This window comes from Ovis aries, chromosome 21 (genome assembly GCF_016772045.2).
Source record: "Ovis aries strain OAR_USU_Benz2616 breed Rambouillet chromosome 21, ARS-UI_Ramb_v3.0, whole genome shotgun sequence".
Taxonomy (NCBI): Eukaryota; Metazoa; Chordata; class Mammalia; order Artiodactyla; family Bovidae; genus Ovis; species Ovis aries.
The window spans coordinates 9159911-9177875 of NC_056074.1; the positions used below are offsets into that span (position 1 = coordinate 9159911).

At 40.0% G+C, this 17965-nt stretch overlaps 1 protein-coding gene across 1 annotated transcript in view; it reads right to left on the minus strand.

Annotated features, from left to right (window-relative positions):
- Positions 1-5901: 5901 nt before the first annotated feature.
- Positions 5902-17965, minus strand: part of CCDC83 (coiled-coil domain containing 83) — a 58451-nt gene continuing 46387 nt past the window's right edge. The window contains 2 exon segments of the mRNA XM_027959747.3: positions 5902-13236; positions 17243-17451. Of these exon segments, the coding sequence (XP_027815548.2) occupies positions 13075-13236; positions 17243-17451 (371 nt within the window). The 3' untranslated portion in view covers positions 5902-13074.

The window sequence follows — 17965 nt, forward strand, 5'->3', positions numbered from 1 at the left end:
AAACAGAACCATTATCTTCAAGAGACAGCTAACTTCTCAAGTTCACTGCAGTATTCTTCTCTATAGCCAAGGTATGTAAACCACCTCAGTGTCTGTCAACAGATGAACTGACCAAGGAAAGAATTGTGATAAATATATACACACAATAAAATATTACTCTGTCTTTAAAAAGAAGGAAATCCTGTCATTTGTGACAATGTAGATGAGACTGTTAGGTCATTCTGCTAAGTGAAATAAGCTAGAAAAAGAAAATTACTGTATACTATCCCTTATATGTAGAATCAAAAAAAATAAAAATAATAGGAACAGAGAAGTAGAAAATTGATTTGCAGGGGCTGAAGGGTGGGGGAAATTGGGAAAGGTTAATAAAAGGGTACAAAGTTTTAGTTATAAGAAGAATAAGGTCTGTGGATCTAATGAGTAACCTGGTAACTAGAGTTGATGATATTGTATTGTATAATTGAAATTTACTAAGGAAGTAGAACCTAAATGTTCTCACCCTTCCCCTCCCAAAAGGTAAGAATGTGAGGTGATGGATATGTTAACTTTATGGTAGGAATAATTTCACAGTGTGTAATATATCAAATCATCATACTATACACTGTAATTACCTTATAATTTTATTTGTTAATTATATGTCAATAAAGTTGAAAATGTGCTAATAGCATTAATTATTTGGAATAGGAGTTAAGGAAGTTTAAAAAAAGAGATAAGCTGCAAAATCAACAGGAGAAAGGGAAGAACTGAGTGGTCAGGAGTGGAGGTGGAAGAAAGGCAAATGGAGAGCCTGGAGTACAGGCTCATACAGAGGACACTTTGCAGAAAATGTCTTTTTCGAAAAGTATCTTTCCCTTCTGAAAGCATCTCCATCATTGAGGGAAGCACCGGCCGCTTGATGAGAAAATGAGGCATAGCAGTAGCTGTGGACTCTGCAGCCTTGCTGTGGGTTTAACCCCTAGTCTACACAAGTAGAGAATTCCATCGACAGAGGAGCCTGGTGGGCTACAGGCCATGGGGTCACAGAGTTGGACATAAGTGAGCGACTGCCACTTTCAACCTTTTTCAACTTTGAATAAGTTATATACACTCCCTGTGCCTCAGTTTCTTCATCTGTGGTGGTGGTTAGTTCCTAAGTCGTGTCTGACTCTTGTGACACTATGGACTGTACCCTGCCAGGCTCCTTGGTCCATGGGATTTTCCAGGCAAGAATACTGGAGTGGGTTGCCATTTCCTTCTGCAGGGGATCTTCCCAACCCAGGGGTCGAACCCAGTCGAATCCTGCACTGGCAGATGGATTCTTTACCACTGAGCCACCAGGTAGTATAATGGTGCAATGAATCAATAAATGGAAGCATTTAAAAATAGTCTGGCACATGATAAAGGTTTAGTCCATAAGTACTGTTCTTACTGGGATGCCGAATAGCTTCTGACTGATTTAGAGGCTAGATTCTGGAGACAAAACCCCTGTCAAATCCCAACTCTGACCCCTACTTGTGGAAATTTGGGAAAGTTACTAAACTTCCCTCTGCCTCTTTGTTTATGTCTCAAGTGAGAATGATTAAAGACCCTTCCTCATAGGATTATGTGAAGGATCAACTAGATTAATATAAGCAAAGTGCATTTAAATGCATTTAAGAGTTTGCTATTATTAGTGTTACCAAAGAACTTTGAAACTGTCAGTGTTTGTATCTGTCTACTCTGCTTTGTTTGCGTAGTTGATATCAGCCCAGTGCTGGTGGAGGTCTCATGAGCTGCTTCTGGAGTGGAACCCTGACCCCCTTACTCCTCATGACCTCAAGCAAGGAGCCTTTGGTGCTGAGGCAGCTTCAGTTCAGTTCAGTTCAGTTCAGTCACTCAGTCATGTCCAACTCTTTGCAACCCCATGGACTGCAGCATGCCAGGCCTCCCTGTCCATCACCAACTCCCAGAGTTTACTCAAACTCATGCCGATTGCATCGGTGATGCCATCCCACCATCTCATCCTCTGTCGTCCCCTTCTCCTCCTGCCTTCAATCTTTCCCAGCATCAGGGTCTTTTCCAAGGAGTCAGTTCTTCACATCAGGTGGCCAAGGTATTGGAGTTTCAGCTTCAGCACGTCCAATGAATACTCAGGATTGATTTCCTTTAGGATGGACTGGTTGGATCTCCTTGCAGTCCAAGGGACTCTCAAGAGTCTTCTCTAACACCACAGTTCAAAAGCATCAATTCTTCAGCACTCAGTTTTCTCTATAGTTCAACTCTCACATCCATACATGGAAAAACCATAGCTGTGACTAGATGGACCTTTGTTGGCAAAGTAATGTCTCTGTTTTTTAATATGCTGTCTAGGTTGGTTATAGCTTTTCTTCCAAGGAGTAAGCATCTTTTAATTTCATGACTGCAGTCACCATCTGCAGTGGTTTTGGAGCCCCCCAAAATAAACTGTCACTGTTTCCATTGTTTCCCCATCTATTTGCCATGAAGTGATATTAAAAAGCAAAAATACTACTTTGCCAACAAAGGTCTGTCTAGTCAAAGCTATGGTTTTTCCAGTGGTCATGTATGGATGTGAAAGTTGGACTGTGAAGCAAGCTGAGTGCCGAAGAATTGATGCTTTTGAACTGTGGTGTTAGAGAAGACTCTTGAGAGTCCCTTGACTGTAAGGAGATCCAACCAGTCCATCCTAAAGGAGACCAGTCTTGGGTGTTCATTGGAAGGACTGATGCTGAAGCTGAAACTCCAATACTTTAGCCACCTCATGTGAAGAGTTGACTCACTGGAAAAGACCCTGATGCTGGGAGGGATTGAGGGCAGGAGGAGAAGGGGACAACAGAGGATGAGATGGCTGGATGGGATCACCGACTCGATGCACATGAGTTTGGGTGAACTCCGGGAGTTGGTGATGGACAAGGAGGCCTGGTGTGCTGCAATTCATGGGGTCGCAAAGAGTCAGACATGACTGAGCGACTGAACTGAACTGATGGGACTCAGATGCCATGATCTTTGTTTTCTGAATGTTTCTGAGGCAGCTTCAGCAATACTTTAGTTTGGGGTAGCAACACTGTTTTGAAAACCCCAAGCCCCACAAATCTAAGTTTGCTTAGGTTGGCAGTTTCAGATGCCCTCAGATAAAGCAGAATACTTTCTACAGTAATTTGTGTGCATGTGTGATCAATTGCTTCACTCATGTCTGACTCTTTGTGATCCCGTGGACTGTGGCCTGCCAGGCTCCTCTGTCCTTGGGGTTCTCCAGGCAAGAATACTGGAGTGGGTTGCCATGCCAGGATTCTTCCTGATCTGTCTCTTCCTGACTTCCAGGGAATCTTCCTAACCCAGAGATCAAGCCTGCATCTCCTGCACTGGCAAGTGAATTTTTGTACTACTGAGTCACCAGGGAAGCCTTAAAGTAGTTTGAGCCCTTTTTAAAATTTTTGACATTTATACTATTTATAATAATAAATTTATAAAATTTTATAAGAAAAGATACCTTGAAGCCTTATTTAGTGTCCAGGAGACTACACTTTGCTATCGAAAACATTGACTTCAGTGAGGTGAATATTCATGTCAGTCTGTTTTTGGATTAGGTTTGGCTCTATATAATAAAAAGCTCACACTGACAGTGATTCAGATAACACTTTAATTGGAGTGACCATATTCTCAACTCAAACAGCTAAATGTATTATTATAGAAGCATGGGGATAATAGATTTGAAGGAAAACCAGCGGCAGCTATCATAGTCACACATTAGCTATTAAAAGAACTCCCAATTTCTTGAACATTTTCTGCTCAATGACTATAAAACCCTGCCATGTCACAGGTTGTAACTTGAGATCTGAGATATCTTCAAGAGAATTTAGCTTCTAGCTTTAGAATTTAAATATTTCAAAGAGTTAAATGCAATAATAATAATAATAAAGTTAAAAGCTTATAAAAGGAAAAATAAGCAAATCCAAACTGCTTGTGCTCAGCCAATGTTACAAGGCATGTTGAAATGTGTACCTTCTCACCAGATTTTAGGCCCAGCTGTATCCCACGTTGACATTGTTATATAAATAGCACAAAAGCCACAGAGGACACTTTTTAAGTGGCTAGGAGAAAATGACCCATGCAAAATGACGTGGAACAGTCAAAGAATATCAGAGATCTGAAGTTAATTGCACACTTGAAACCAGAAGCTCAAGTGAGGCCAGAGCCCGCCATGCCTCTGATTTGGTATCTAAGGGCTTGAAGGTAAAAGTGCCTTGCTGGCCTCTCAGTCATGCCGAGGGGAATCCAACAGAGTTCATTTCCATTCCTCTTAGGAAGGGAATGTTGCAAGGCGTAGCATATTTTTGTAGCTGAGACTATACAAAAATATGGCCCTAACCCAAGAAGGCAAGAGGTCAGTGAGCTGAGTACAGGATTTGAGGAAGGAAATGCTGACAAAAGCTTTTACTAAGAATCTTTGAGGATATCTGAATCTGCAGTCCTTTGAAACTCGTTTGCTGGCTGGAAATCTGAGAACATTTCCATATGAAGAATTTTTGAAGAGTATCTTGACGGGTTTTTGCCCTTACGCAGATTGTAAGAACAGAATGAACTAAAACGTAACCAACCTAGAGAGTCATGGTCCAAAAAGCAGCTTTTCTGGGAACTCGAGCCTCGCAAAGTCACAGGAGTAGGAAATGGAAATACTTAATCGAGTTAAAGTCACTAATGTTTAGAAAGCCTCCACTGCTCGAGGGCACAGTTCCTTGCGTCTAGTGCAAAAGCCAGTTTTATTCCAAGAAAAATACAGAGAGCTGTTGTTGAGATCTAGTAAAGCAAGCATGGATCAAGCAGGCCTTTAACAAACAGCCCTTTATTGCCACAAAAATCCCCTGATCTCCCTGACCCTGAATTGCTCCAGTGTCCAACTCTAGGACTCAGAAACCAAAATGTTACCACTGACCCACAATGTGGAATGCCCTCCCTTCCCCATACTCAGAAGAATTTTGGAACTGGGTTTACTATTTATCCCTACAAGTCTGATTAAATCATCAGATCCAGGGTATGACTTCTTGGAAACCTCACATCAGGGAGCCTCTAAGTCCCTCTCTCCAGACACCCTGAAACCAGTTCCCTGCTAAAACAGTTCCTCTGCTGAATTTCTAGTTATCAGCTCTGTCCAAAACTATTGTGTATTCCTTTTCTCATTCTGCACTTGTTCTCCCTCAAGACAGAGGAGTTACAAAGAAAAGGGGAGACTGTAATTGAGCAGGATCCTATGAGGCCTTCCCACGACAGATCCTTCCTATGTCTTCCACCTACATCTTGTTTGTAGAAAAACTAGCCTCCTAGGCCCTCCCAGAGTCCCAAAGAGCACAGGGAAGTGAGAAAGCGCAAAAACAAAGGAAAACAGTCAAGCAAGACAAAATAATAACTGCTCAGGCATTAAACAAAGTCATGGAACTTTAGCTCCTCTCAAGGGCCATAGATAATATTCTGAGCCACATTTTTGAGCTGTTTGGCCGGTACTGAAAGTCCTCCCAGATGGAAGAAGTTAACTGCATGTTGACCACAAGCATGTAGAACCCAGACAGGCTGGAACCAGAAAGTTGATAAATGTTGATTCCCAATCACCATCCCAACAACCCATCAGAAGAATGTCCACAAGCTGGTCACAAACCCCGCAACCCTGTCCCTAACCCTCTCTTAAAACCTTTCCTGAAAGCTATCAGGGAATGTGAGTCTCTTGAGCGTTAGCTGCCCATCTTCTTGTTTGGCCCTGTACTTCACTTCATCACAGCCCAGTGTTAGCTGATTGGCTTTACTGCACCGAGGTGAGCGGACCCAAATTTGGTTTAGTAACAACCTCAGGACAGAGGGAGCCCCTTGCTGCAAGCGTTCAGGGCCCAGCGGTCATCAGAGCTTTGTCGGTGCGTTCCAGCATGTGATGGATCAGACACAGGCACTCTCTCTGCACCTTGGGCAGATATGCTGCAACTGGCCGGCGTCTAGAGCCTTCCTCCCAGAGACTGCTATTAAATGTCAGTTATCATTTCAACTGCCATGCATTGCATTTTTACTGTGTGCAGGGTACAGGCACTCTCCGTAGTCCTTGAATCAATCCTGCAATACAGGAATTAGGTTCCATGTAATACGATGAGGACACCAGGCTTGAAAGAAGTGAAGGTGACTACTCAAGGTTCAAGGCAGCCAGCCTGGTTCCATACTCCACTGTCTCTTCACACCTTCTTATTTCTTCAAACTTATCTCATTCCTGGGCCACAAGAACTCAGCCTGTTGCTAAAGCTGCCACCACCCAGTCCCTACTTCCCCAATCTTGAAAGGCAGCTTAGAAAACTCACATGCTTGTTTACTCTGAAACCTACAAAAAATTCTCCAAAACTCATCTTGTTTCTTTTCCAAACCTACTGCTGTAGGTGTTAAAAATTGAATATTTTGAGTTAAACACAAGCACCCGACCACCTACAATATCCTGTTCCGCCATCTTCTACTTTCCTTTCTTCATTCTCTGCGGTTAGAGTTCAAGAGTGAGAGCAGTTTGTACCAACCCAGAGAGGCTCCTTTGCCTGTCAGACACTTTTACTGGGTGATGAATAACTTGAGGAAAGGGGCAATTTTATTTTGCCTCCCTAATGTCCTATGCAGGAATTTCCTTGGTGGCTCAGTGGCAAAGTATCTGCCTGCAATGAGGGGGACACGGGTTTGATCCCTGAGTTGGGAAGATCCCTTGGCGAAGGGAATGGCAACCCACTCCAGTATTCCTGCCTGGAGAATTCCAAGGACAGAGGAGCCTGGCGGGCTGCAGTCCATGGGGTCGCAAAGAGTCAGACACGACTGCGCAACTAACATTTCACTTTCTTTCTCTAATGTCCTATACACACAGTGCCTGGATGCAGGGCTCGTTTAATAAATGTCTTGTTGAATAGTTAAGAGTGATAGGAATTCACAACTTTATTGAGATTTGCTTTGTAATGTAGTCATCTAAGAAAGCTACCACATTAAGCTGTTAAGAATCTGGGTTGTTAGGAAGATCCAGATGTGTTTTAGAGATACCACTATCTGCAAAGTCTAAACAGATACACAAAAATGATATTAACAGAATAAAATAACATTCTTCCCTTTCTTTTTCCAAAGAATGTCTTTTCTACTCTGGCATCTTGGCAGCAAACAGGAGTTTTAGTCATTTGATGTTTTCTTCTGATTCAAATTCACATTGTGAAGGAGAAGCTGCCACAACTAAGAAATTAATGCTGGAATCCTACCATGTTATGCCTGGCTTGTTTTAATAATCTCATGGTCTGAACTTTCCAAGTGTGAGAGAAAAACAACGTCAGTTTCTGCTGACCTCCTGAAACCAGTGAGCTGTCACACAGGCTATATTTGTTAGTTACCGGAAGCTCTTTGGTTTGTCCCAGGGGAAGGTCAGTCAGTTTTTTTTTTCCTCCTCCTCCAGAAATGTAAAGATAAATCTTATCTATAAAAAGTTTACCTTTTTTTCGCAAAAAGGAAATTGGCAAGTTCACTCCATATTATTATTAACTTTTTCAAGGACATCTCTGTTTCTCTTGACCTTTCAGAGACTGTCCTAACAAAGAATTCTGTCTTCCTGTCAGGAAAGTCTTGCTGCCATTCACTCTGTCAGTTCATGAAATAGATTGGAATATGGTTATTTAGGGGGTCCCTTTTTAAAAAAATCTTTTTGAATTATACAACATATCAATCTAGCACACAAATCTTAAGTGTCTTGCATGATGAATGTTTGCAAAGTGAACACATCCATGTTAACTGCCATTCATTAAAATGAGCAGAAAACTCCTTTATGTACCTTTTCATCCTTCTTCACCACAGAAGTAACCTCTCTTCTGTCATCAAGGTTAGCATGCTTGTCCTGTTTTTGAATGTTGTGTAAATGAAGTCATACTGGATATGCTCTTTGCTATCTGCCTTCTTTCACTTCGATGTTATGCCTATAAGATTGATCTCTATATTAATAGCTACATATGGAAGTTTATTCTTTCACTGCTATTTACTCAACTGAGTGAATACAGCACAATTTACTTACATCTACTGCTGATAGTCATTTGGGTTGTTTCAAGTTTTTGGCAATTATCAGTAAAGCTGTTAGGAACGTTCTTTTGCATGTCTCCTGGTAAGCATAAGCACTTGTTCCTGTTCCATGTTACGGTAAGAGTGAAATTGCTGGATTGTAATGTGTGTGTATGTGTGTTTGTATGTATATGTATATATATACACACACATATGTGTTCTTCCAAGGTGTTCGTGCCAGCTTATGCTCCTATCACAAACTGGGCGGTCGCAGTGCTCAGTCGTGTCCGACTCTTTGCCACGCTGTGGACTGTGGCCCACCTGGCTCCTCTGTCCGTGGGATTCTTCAGGCAAGAATACTGGAGTGGGTCGCCATGCCCTCCTCCAGGGGATCTTCCCGACCCAGGGATCAAACCCACGTCTTCTGCATCTCCTGCACTGGCAGGCGGATTCTTTGCCACTGAGCCACCTGGGAAGCATCGATAACTATGAGGAGTTCAAATCTGTACCCTTATCAATATTTACTCATTTCAACTTTAGTAAAATTTAGTAAAATTTTCGCCATTCTAGTGGGTGTGTAATATTGTGGTTTTAATTTGCTTTTCCCTCATTACTAATAGTGTTAATCTCCTTTTGGTTTTAATTTGCTTTTCCCTCATTACTAATCATGTTAATCTCCTTTTTAGTTATTTAGATATATACTGTTCTGTGAAGTGTCTGTTCAAGTCTTTTTTTCTATTGATTTGTACAAGTTCTTTATATATTTTGGATATGATTTTTTTGTTAGATATATGTATAGGAAATATATTCTCCCAGTATGTGGCTTGCCTTTTGACTCTTAACAGTGCCATTTAATGAAAAAGATATTTTTTAATATTTATTTTTAATTGAAATATAATTGCTTTACAGAATTTTGTTGTTTCCTGTCACACATCAACATGAATTGACCATAGGTAAAAATTGTATAATAAAATGAAATTTATCAATCTTTTTATGATGAGTTATTTTCTATTATGACTTCTATTTTTCCCAGGAGGGTGGTTGATTTAGGGAACAGTAGGCTTGGTGGGACCCTTCGGAACATTGCTAAATCCACGTATACCCATGTACCAATGTCATTTAACATTTCAAGCATAGGTTTTGTGGATCCATTGGATGTGCACAGGGGGACATGAAGATATTCTTTTATTTTCTACTAAAAGCTTTATTGTTTTACCTTCCATATTTAGGTCTCTGGTCCACTTTGAGCTGATTTTTACTTACGGCAGGAGGTAAGAGTTAAGGTTTATTTTTTGCCATACAGTTGCCTCAGCATCATTTATTATTAATATTAAAAAGACCACACCCCCTAACTGAATTGTAGTGGTATCTTTGCAGAAATCAAGTGACTATAAATGTGTGGACTTGTTTCTAGTTCCACTGGACTTATTCTTCATCCTTGGACCCCTGGGGTGCTGTCTTAACTAATGAAATGTTATACGAGGTCTTGCAGTTTGGTTCTGTTAAGTGCTAGAGTTTGTTGCTTTTCTTCAAGATCGTCTTGGCTAATGTAGGTCTTTTGCCATGTTATAAATTTCCATAATAATGTCAGAAACAACTTGTTAACTTCTATAAAAAATGCTTTAATTTTGATCTGGATTCACTGAGTCTACAGATCAAGTTGGAAAGAACAGGCTTCTTAACTATTTTGAATCTTCCACTTCATGATAATCATGTATATATTTATTCCATTTAAGTCTTTTATCTCAACAACGTTTGTCTTCAGTATAGAAATTTGGCTTATATTTCATTACAAGGATTCCTTGATATTTGATGTTTTGATGCTATTGTATTTTATTGTTGCCAATTGTTTGTTGCTAGTATAAAGAAATACATTAGATCTCTACTGACCTTGTATGCTGTGACCTTGCTAAACTCACTTGTAAATTCTACTACTTTGTAAAATACTTTGCATTATCTATATACAAAACTTGATATCTGTAAGTAAGATAATTTGCTTCTTTATTTCTAATCTCTATATTTTTAATTTCTTTTTCTTGCCTTTTATTGGATGGGTTAGAACACTTTAGTGTTCTAGTCAACACTGTTGAATACAAGCATGATGATGGATATATATGTCTTATTCCTGACCTCAGTAGGAAAATGTTTAATATTTCACTATTAAGTACAATATTAGCTCTAGGTGTTTATTTAAAAAGATACTCCTTGTTTGCTAAGAGCTTTATCATATTGCTATAAATTTTTATCACAGTACTGAATTTTAGCAAACGCTGTACCTACTAAGATGATCATATGAGCTACCACCTATGTTCTGTTCATTATACCCTTAATTTTTTTGTTTTGAGACAACTGTAGATTCACATGCAATTGTAGAAAATAATACAAACAGATCACACAGGCTTTTTCTCCATTTCCCTCAAAATAAGCGTTTTTTTCAGAATGTAGTACAATGTAACAACCAAGGGACTGACATTGATCTTGTTCATGTTTCCACTCTGATTTTTGAATATTAAGTCAACCTTGCTTTCTTTATTCATGAAATATTATTTATTGTTATATATTGCTAGATTCAATAAACTAATATTTTTTGAATGATTTTGCATCTATATTCATGAGAGATATTGGCCTTTAATTTTCTCTTCCTGAAATGATATTACCAGCTTTTGATATTAGGATTATAGTGACCTCATAGAGTACTTTGGAAGTGTTTCTTTTTTCTCTGTTCTCTGAAAGATTTTATGTATGTTTGATATTATGTCTTTCTGAAATGTTTGGGGAAATTCACCAGTAAAGCAAGCCAGCTGGCTTTGAAAAAATTTAAAATATAGATTTGATTTGTTAAAACAGATCAAGGCCTACTCAGAATTTTTATTTCATCCTGTTTTTCAAGAAATTTTTCCATTTAATATAAATTGTCAAATTTATTGGGAAAGGTTTTTTTCCCCCTTAATTTCTTCTTGACTTTTTAATCATGTCTGTAATCCTATAGTGATGTCTCTTTTTTTTTTTCATTTATTTTCTCTCTTTTTTGGCTAGTCTTACTGGTGGTTATCACTTTTAATTAACCCTTTTGGCTTTATTGATTTTCTCTTTTATACATCTACTTTCTATATAATTAATTTCTGCCCTTTATTTCCTTTCTTCTACTTTCTTTAGGCTTATTTTTGCTGCTTTCTTTTTTAAGATTTTTGAAAAGGAACAGATGATTGAACTTTCAACCTTTCTTATTTTTAATATATAAACGTAAGCTCCGGGAGTTGGTGATAGACAGGGAAGCCTGGTGAGCTGCAGTCCATGGGGTCACAAAAAGTCAGACGTGACCAAGCGACTGAACTGAACTAAGGTTATAAATTTCCCTTTAAACAACATTTACCTGGAGTTACAAGTTTTGATGTCATATTTTTCATTATAATTAAAAGTATTTTTCCTTGTGATTTCTTCTTTCACCTATAGCTTTTTCAGAAGTATCTTGCTTACTTGAAAATTATAGTTTTTTGTTATTGTTGTTGTGTTAGTTATTTTCTGCTGTGGTCAGAGAACTGTTTACGCCTTTCAGCTTTTTGAATATTTGTTGCCACTTTTTATGGCCCAGGATACAGTCTATTTTTGTAAATATTTTGTGTACATTTGAAAAATATGTGTATTCTACAGTTGTTCACCTTTTTAAATCCTTCATGATTTGGGTGTTTTTTATTTTGTTTTGTTTTTGTCTATTAGTTACTGAGAGAGGTGTGATAAGATCTTCAAGCTTGACTTGGAATTTGTTTCTGCCTTTTTTGGTTTTTTATTTTGGTAAAATATACATAGCATAAGGTTTACCATATTGCTTTTTAGTTTGGTAAATTTGGCTTTATATATTTTGAGATTATGTTATTATTTAGAATTGTTATGTCATCCTGATGAATTAATCTGCTTATTATCATGACATACTTTGCTTCATTTTCTCTTTTTCTTAACACTTCTTACCTTAAAGTCTACTTTAATAGTTTGGTCATACCGCCTTCCTTTTGGTTAATGTTTGGTCAATCTATCTGTGGCCTTATATTTAAAATGTGTTTCTTGTAAAAAGCTTTACAAGCAGAAGTAGCTTTAAAATGAAATGCCAGTGTCAAATTCGGGTACAGTCAGAGTGTCCTTGCCTTGTGGTACCAATAACAGGGAAGTAACGAGGGCCTTGGAAGGGGCCTCAGAAGTCTAGATCTGATACCGCTGACGGGAGACGGACCCCCCTATTTTCAATCCTTTTTCCCGTATGTTTATCTTTGGCTGCACTGGCCTTGGTTTCTGGCTTTTCTTGGCTGGGGGCTGCTCTCTCGCTGCAGTGTGCTGGGCTTCTCGCTGCAGTGTCTTCTTGTGGCCGAGCACTGGCTCAGGCGCACGAGCTTCAGTAGTTCGGGTCCAGGGCTCGAGAGTGCAGGCTCAGTAGTTGTGGCACACGGGCCCAGTTGCTCTGCAGCCTGTGGGATCCTCCCCGGCCAAGCACTGAACTTGTGTCCCCTGCATTGCGAGGCAGATTCTTAACCACTGGACTACCAGGGAAGCCCTGGACCTCCCGACTGATGGACTATTTCCACAAAACAAACTACCATCCTCAAATGGGCTTATAAAATGTGTCATATTCATTATACATCATGTCAGGGTAAAGAAGAGTGGACTTGAACTGTGAACTGGCTATCATCCAGCACCCTCTGGGTGGGAAAGATGTATAGTCAGTGCTATGCAAACCTCTGAATTTTCCTCGGAAAATTTCTAAATGAACTATTTCATATGGGTATTCTAGATCAATCGGTAAAGGTCTAAGTGGTAAGCACCCTAGGGGACCATCTTGGTCCACTGTTATGCTCCTGAACGCTTGAAATATGAAGTGTACTTTCATTTTTGTCTCTCAGGCCATGCAAGTAAATGAATAGCTGAATACTCGGAATTTTGATTTTAATTGTAATTATGACCTTTAGAAATATTCACTGCTTTAAAAATGGACCAAAGTGTAAATAAAATGGGCAACTGATACACCTCAGTTCCCAAAAGAAACATACAGGAAATTGTTTTCACTTTTCAGTTTTAGAGAAAAGACTTCATCATTTTATACGTGATGTGGCTTTCTGGGCTCCTGACATCTTCATAGAATTTGACTGGAGTTTCCTTCTCTTGGAAGTGGATGGTCATTTTCTTGCTCTCCACAGTCATGAGCTTCACTTCCAGGGGGCCCAGGTTTACATGATCCTGTGGTGAACAGACACAGAGGAGACAGGAGAGGTTATTTAGCAAGTTACCAGCCTTTGGCAGTCAGGTTTTATCTATTATAGTTGGCCTTTATCTGGCAGATTACATTGTGTCCTAATTGTCTGAATGCTGTATAACATGTGAAAAATAAGAGCTACCATAAATAAAAAACTCAGTAAACGTATACACCCACTGGGTCATGGTAGGCAAGATCCCCCAAAGAGCAGGCAGCAAGGCTATAGAAGGCTTGTGTCTTGGGGACTTGGGCAGTGGGTCGGGGTGGCAGGGTGGGGGGAGTTGGGAGGCATCAATAGAGTAGGGAGATATATCCTCTACAAGCTCTTTAATCGGTAAAATAAAGTATTGGCTGCATTTATATAGCCCTCTGCTGGCCAGGATATAACCACAGCAGAGTTTTCTATATTATTCACAATCAAAGGGACAGATCTGCTAACATCTTTGACAATGAATATCTTAATACTGAGCAAATCCATATGAGTTTTACACACTTCACAGGATCTACTGTAGGTATAAAGCTTACCACATTCTGCCAAACTAAATACAGTTTAACATATCAACAAACAGAATGGGAAGTCTAATTGATATGAAATTCCACAGCTAACCCCAAACTGGGTTGAAACAGCTCCAGCCCTGTTCAATGTGTGCCTTCCTTTCGAAAGCTTCTCCAAGTCATACCTCCTCCTTTTGAACTCCTTCAACACTTCAGCAAACCTTTCCCAAGTGCCCACTGTGTGCCAGGATGTGTACCAAGTGCTGGGGCACAAGACTGGTCACGGAGACAGAGGTATGCATTCCCCCTGAACAGTAGTCAGCGATTGTCTTACCTGCTTTCTACTAGCAACATGTGATTTAGAGTAGGGCCTGCCACACGGGCATCTTGAGACTATACTTCTTCCTGTTCTCCCCTTTAAATTCTCAAGCATCTAACAAGTACTTGGCATGTTGTGAGGTTATCAATAGACATTTATAAGAATTTAGGAGAATCAAAGAATGGAAAAGGAAGGCAATGTTTTGTTGCTCAAAAATGCATATAACTGTATTTGACTTTTAAAATACACAATTCTAGAGCTGCAATAAATGCATGAGAGAAGAAAAGCAAATTAGTGGAAATGTACCATATATTTCAGAACTGTCTAGAGCAGGATTCTGAAGTGAAACCCCATATTAGTCTGCTTGAGCTGCTACAGCAAAATACCACAGACTGACCGACTGAAACAGCAGGACTTTATTTCTCACAGTCCTGGAGGCTGGAAGTCCAAGGTCAGGGGGCCAGCATGATTGGGTTTCGGTGAGAGCCCCTTTGCAGATGGCTGCCTTCTCACAGTGTCTCACAAAGCAAAACCTCTTCTTATAAGGTCACAGTCCTATCAAATTAGGACCTTTATGACCTCATATAACCTTAATTACCTCCTAAAGCCCCCATCTCCAGATACAGCCACAATAGGAGTTAGGGCTTTCAACATATGATTTGGAGTGGGGGGCAGGAACACAGTTAAGTCCATAGCAATACAATACCATTTTCACCACATCAAGAACTTCCATGGAAAGTAAGAAGGTCTTAGAAGAGAACATAAGCAAAACATTCCCTGACATAAACTGTACCAGTGTTTTCTTAGGTCAGTCTCCCAAGGCCATAGAAATAAAGATGAAAATAAACAAATGGGACTTCAACTTACAGGCTTCTGCACAGCAAAGGAAGCCATAAACAAAACAAAGAGCCTGCAGATGGGAGAAAATATTTGCAAATGATGTGACTGACAGGGGCTTAATTTCTAAAATATACAAACAGCTCATACAACACGACAACAAAAAAATGAAACAACCCAATCAAAAAGTAGGCAGAAGACCTAAAGAGACATTTCTCCAAAGAAGAAATACAGATGGTCGATAGACACACAAAAAGATACTCAACAATGCAAACTATTAGAGAAATGCAAATCAAAATTATAACAAGGTACCACCTCATACCAGTCAGAATGGCCATCGTTAAAAAGTCTACAGATAGCAAATGCTGGAGAAGGTGTGGAGAAAAGGGAACCCTCCTACATTGTTGGTAGGAATGCAAGTTGGTGCAGCCAATGTGGAATCTAGTAGGGAGGTTCCCCAGAAAACGAAAAATAGAATTATCATGTGATTCAGCAAATCCCACTCCTGGGCATATATCCAGACAAAACTATAATTCAGAAAGATACATGCACCCCTATGTTCATAGCAGCAATATTCACAATAGTGGAAGACATGGAATTAGCCTAAATGTCCATCAGCAGAGAAACAGATATGGGAGATACGGTACATATATACAATGGAATACTACTCAGCCGTGAAAAAGAAAAATAATCCCATTTGCAGCAACACGGATGCGACTAGAGATTATCATATTAACAGTAAGTGAAGTAAGTCAGAAAGAGAAAGACAAGTACCATATGATGTCACGTATACGCGGAATCTAAAATATGACCCAAATGAACCTGCCTATGAAACAGAAACAACACAAAATCAGGGACGTAGAGAATAAACCGGGGGCTGCCACGGGGGTGAGGGGTGGCAGAGGGGGTAGGAAGGGGAGTCTGGGGTTAGCACATGCAAACTGGCATGTATGTATAGAACGAATAAAGAACAAGGTCCTACTGTATAGCAAAGGGAACTATATTAATATCCTGTGATAAGCCATAATGGAAAAGAACCTATCTATATCAGTCACATTATTGTACAGCAGCAGTGAACGCAATGTTGTAATTCAACTTTGCTTAAATAAAACATGGATTTAGAAAAATAAATAAATTCAATGGATAAAGGCAAAAATAAAAGTAAAAAGGTCTTTCACTCAACCAAATGGTGTGGAATTTTGGAATTTTGTAGGCAGTTGTCCCCTAGTGTGAGGTCACTGTAACATGCCAGGTGTCCTGATACCAAGATACTCAAACACCCTGGGTGTTTGAGTGCTATAGCATCTGCAACCTTAGTCTTTAAATTGTCATTTGATGGTAGCAGGACTGAGTTGTACTTAGTTAAAATGGTTTTTATTGACTTATTCAGTTTCTGTTGCTTTCTAAATCACTCTTTCTCCTATCAGACTTTAAGTTCTAGGAGAACTTTTAAGGTTATTGGTAGTACCAGGAAGGAAAACAGCAAAAGGTGGATATGAAAGTGGCTGGAAGGTACCAAGAAGGTTTTAAAATTAAAAGGCTTGATAATCCAGGTCTTGCCTAATGGTGTTATGTGGCCATTTGTACTTTCCAAAGATGGTCACACTGATACACACGTCCTATCCCATGCTTTTCTTAAAATATGATGCTGACCTTCTTTCAAGATGCAGGAGCTATGTTATTTCCCTTTGGGCGGAAATTTGTAGCTACACCAACAGATAGAAAATGATGGACTTGCTGGTGTAAGATTTCCACGTCATAGGAAACATTTGGTCTCTGGGACTGATGGCTTGGGAGAAGCCAGATACCAGAAGAAAGGGACAATAAAGGAGACCTGTGTCTGTGAGGAGACCCATGTGGAGAGGAACTGAGGCCCAAGCTCCACCAGCATCACCTGGCCAGCCAGGTTGGTGAGCCTCCTCAGAGGTGGATCTCCCTGCCCAAACCCAGCCTTCAGCCAGCATGCGGGTGCGCCTGCTACGGAACTCAAGTGAAGACGGTCCATGGAAGACCTGGCCAAATTCCTAACCAACAGAAGCCTTGAAAAAGAATAAATGGTTATTGTTGTAGGCCACTAAGTCTTGAGGTAATTTATCACATAGCCCCAGATGTACTGCCTTATACCATATACTGGTGATGGACTTCTATCCAGACATAGACGCAGCGCGCTGGGCAAAGGGAAGAGTGAAAATAGCATCCAGCAACAGGCGTGAATGGCAGGCCGCTTTTACTAATAACTTGCAAATAGAAATTTTCAGTATATTTTCGGTTAATTTTCTCCACTAATTAATAAAACAACATTTTCTCTAGCAGTGAAGATGCCTTCTCATGAATCTTACCTTGAAATCCTGCTCATCCTCATACAGTAAGTATTTCATATCAGAGGCCCCAAACTCTATGCTTGAACTCTCTTCTTCATCTATCTTCAGAAGCTGGCCAAGTCTGCTGTCCTTGTGACTAAGATGAAAACCACTGCTCCCAAATGAGATGCTTGACACGTCTCTGCTTTTTATGTCTATAAGTTGCGAGTCTGACTTTTCTGGGATGACTGCGAAGAAATTAATTATGTACAGGTTTGGGACAGATAAAAATATAGCACGTATTCTCTGTGACATTTTGAATTTGAAAGTCCTTTGAGAATCTCCAGGAGGAGATGAATTTGAGAATTAGAAATGTAGAATCGAGGTATCAGAGTGAGAGGGAGTCCCATTGTTAGCAACCATGGCTAAGGCACATGTCCCTGCATCAGCTAATAAGTTAGCATAATCGTACAGGGGTCTGTGAGTATGCTGGCCTTTAGGCTGGTTGGCTGAACCAAAGTGCAAACCATGCTGGTATAGACATCATCCTATCCCTCTTCACCAGCTTCTAGTTCATTCACTGTGACACGTGGTGACTTTGATTTGAAAACAGGGCTAAGGAAAGGAGATGGATTGGGTCAGCTCTGCAAGGACAAGAGGAAGGTGGAGGAGCTGGCAGGTATCTACCCCCTGAATCGCTCTCGGCTATGAGGTGCCTGTCCATAATAAGAACCTCAATAAGTGTTGGCCAAATTTTTTTAA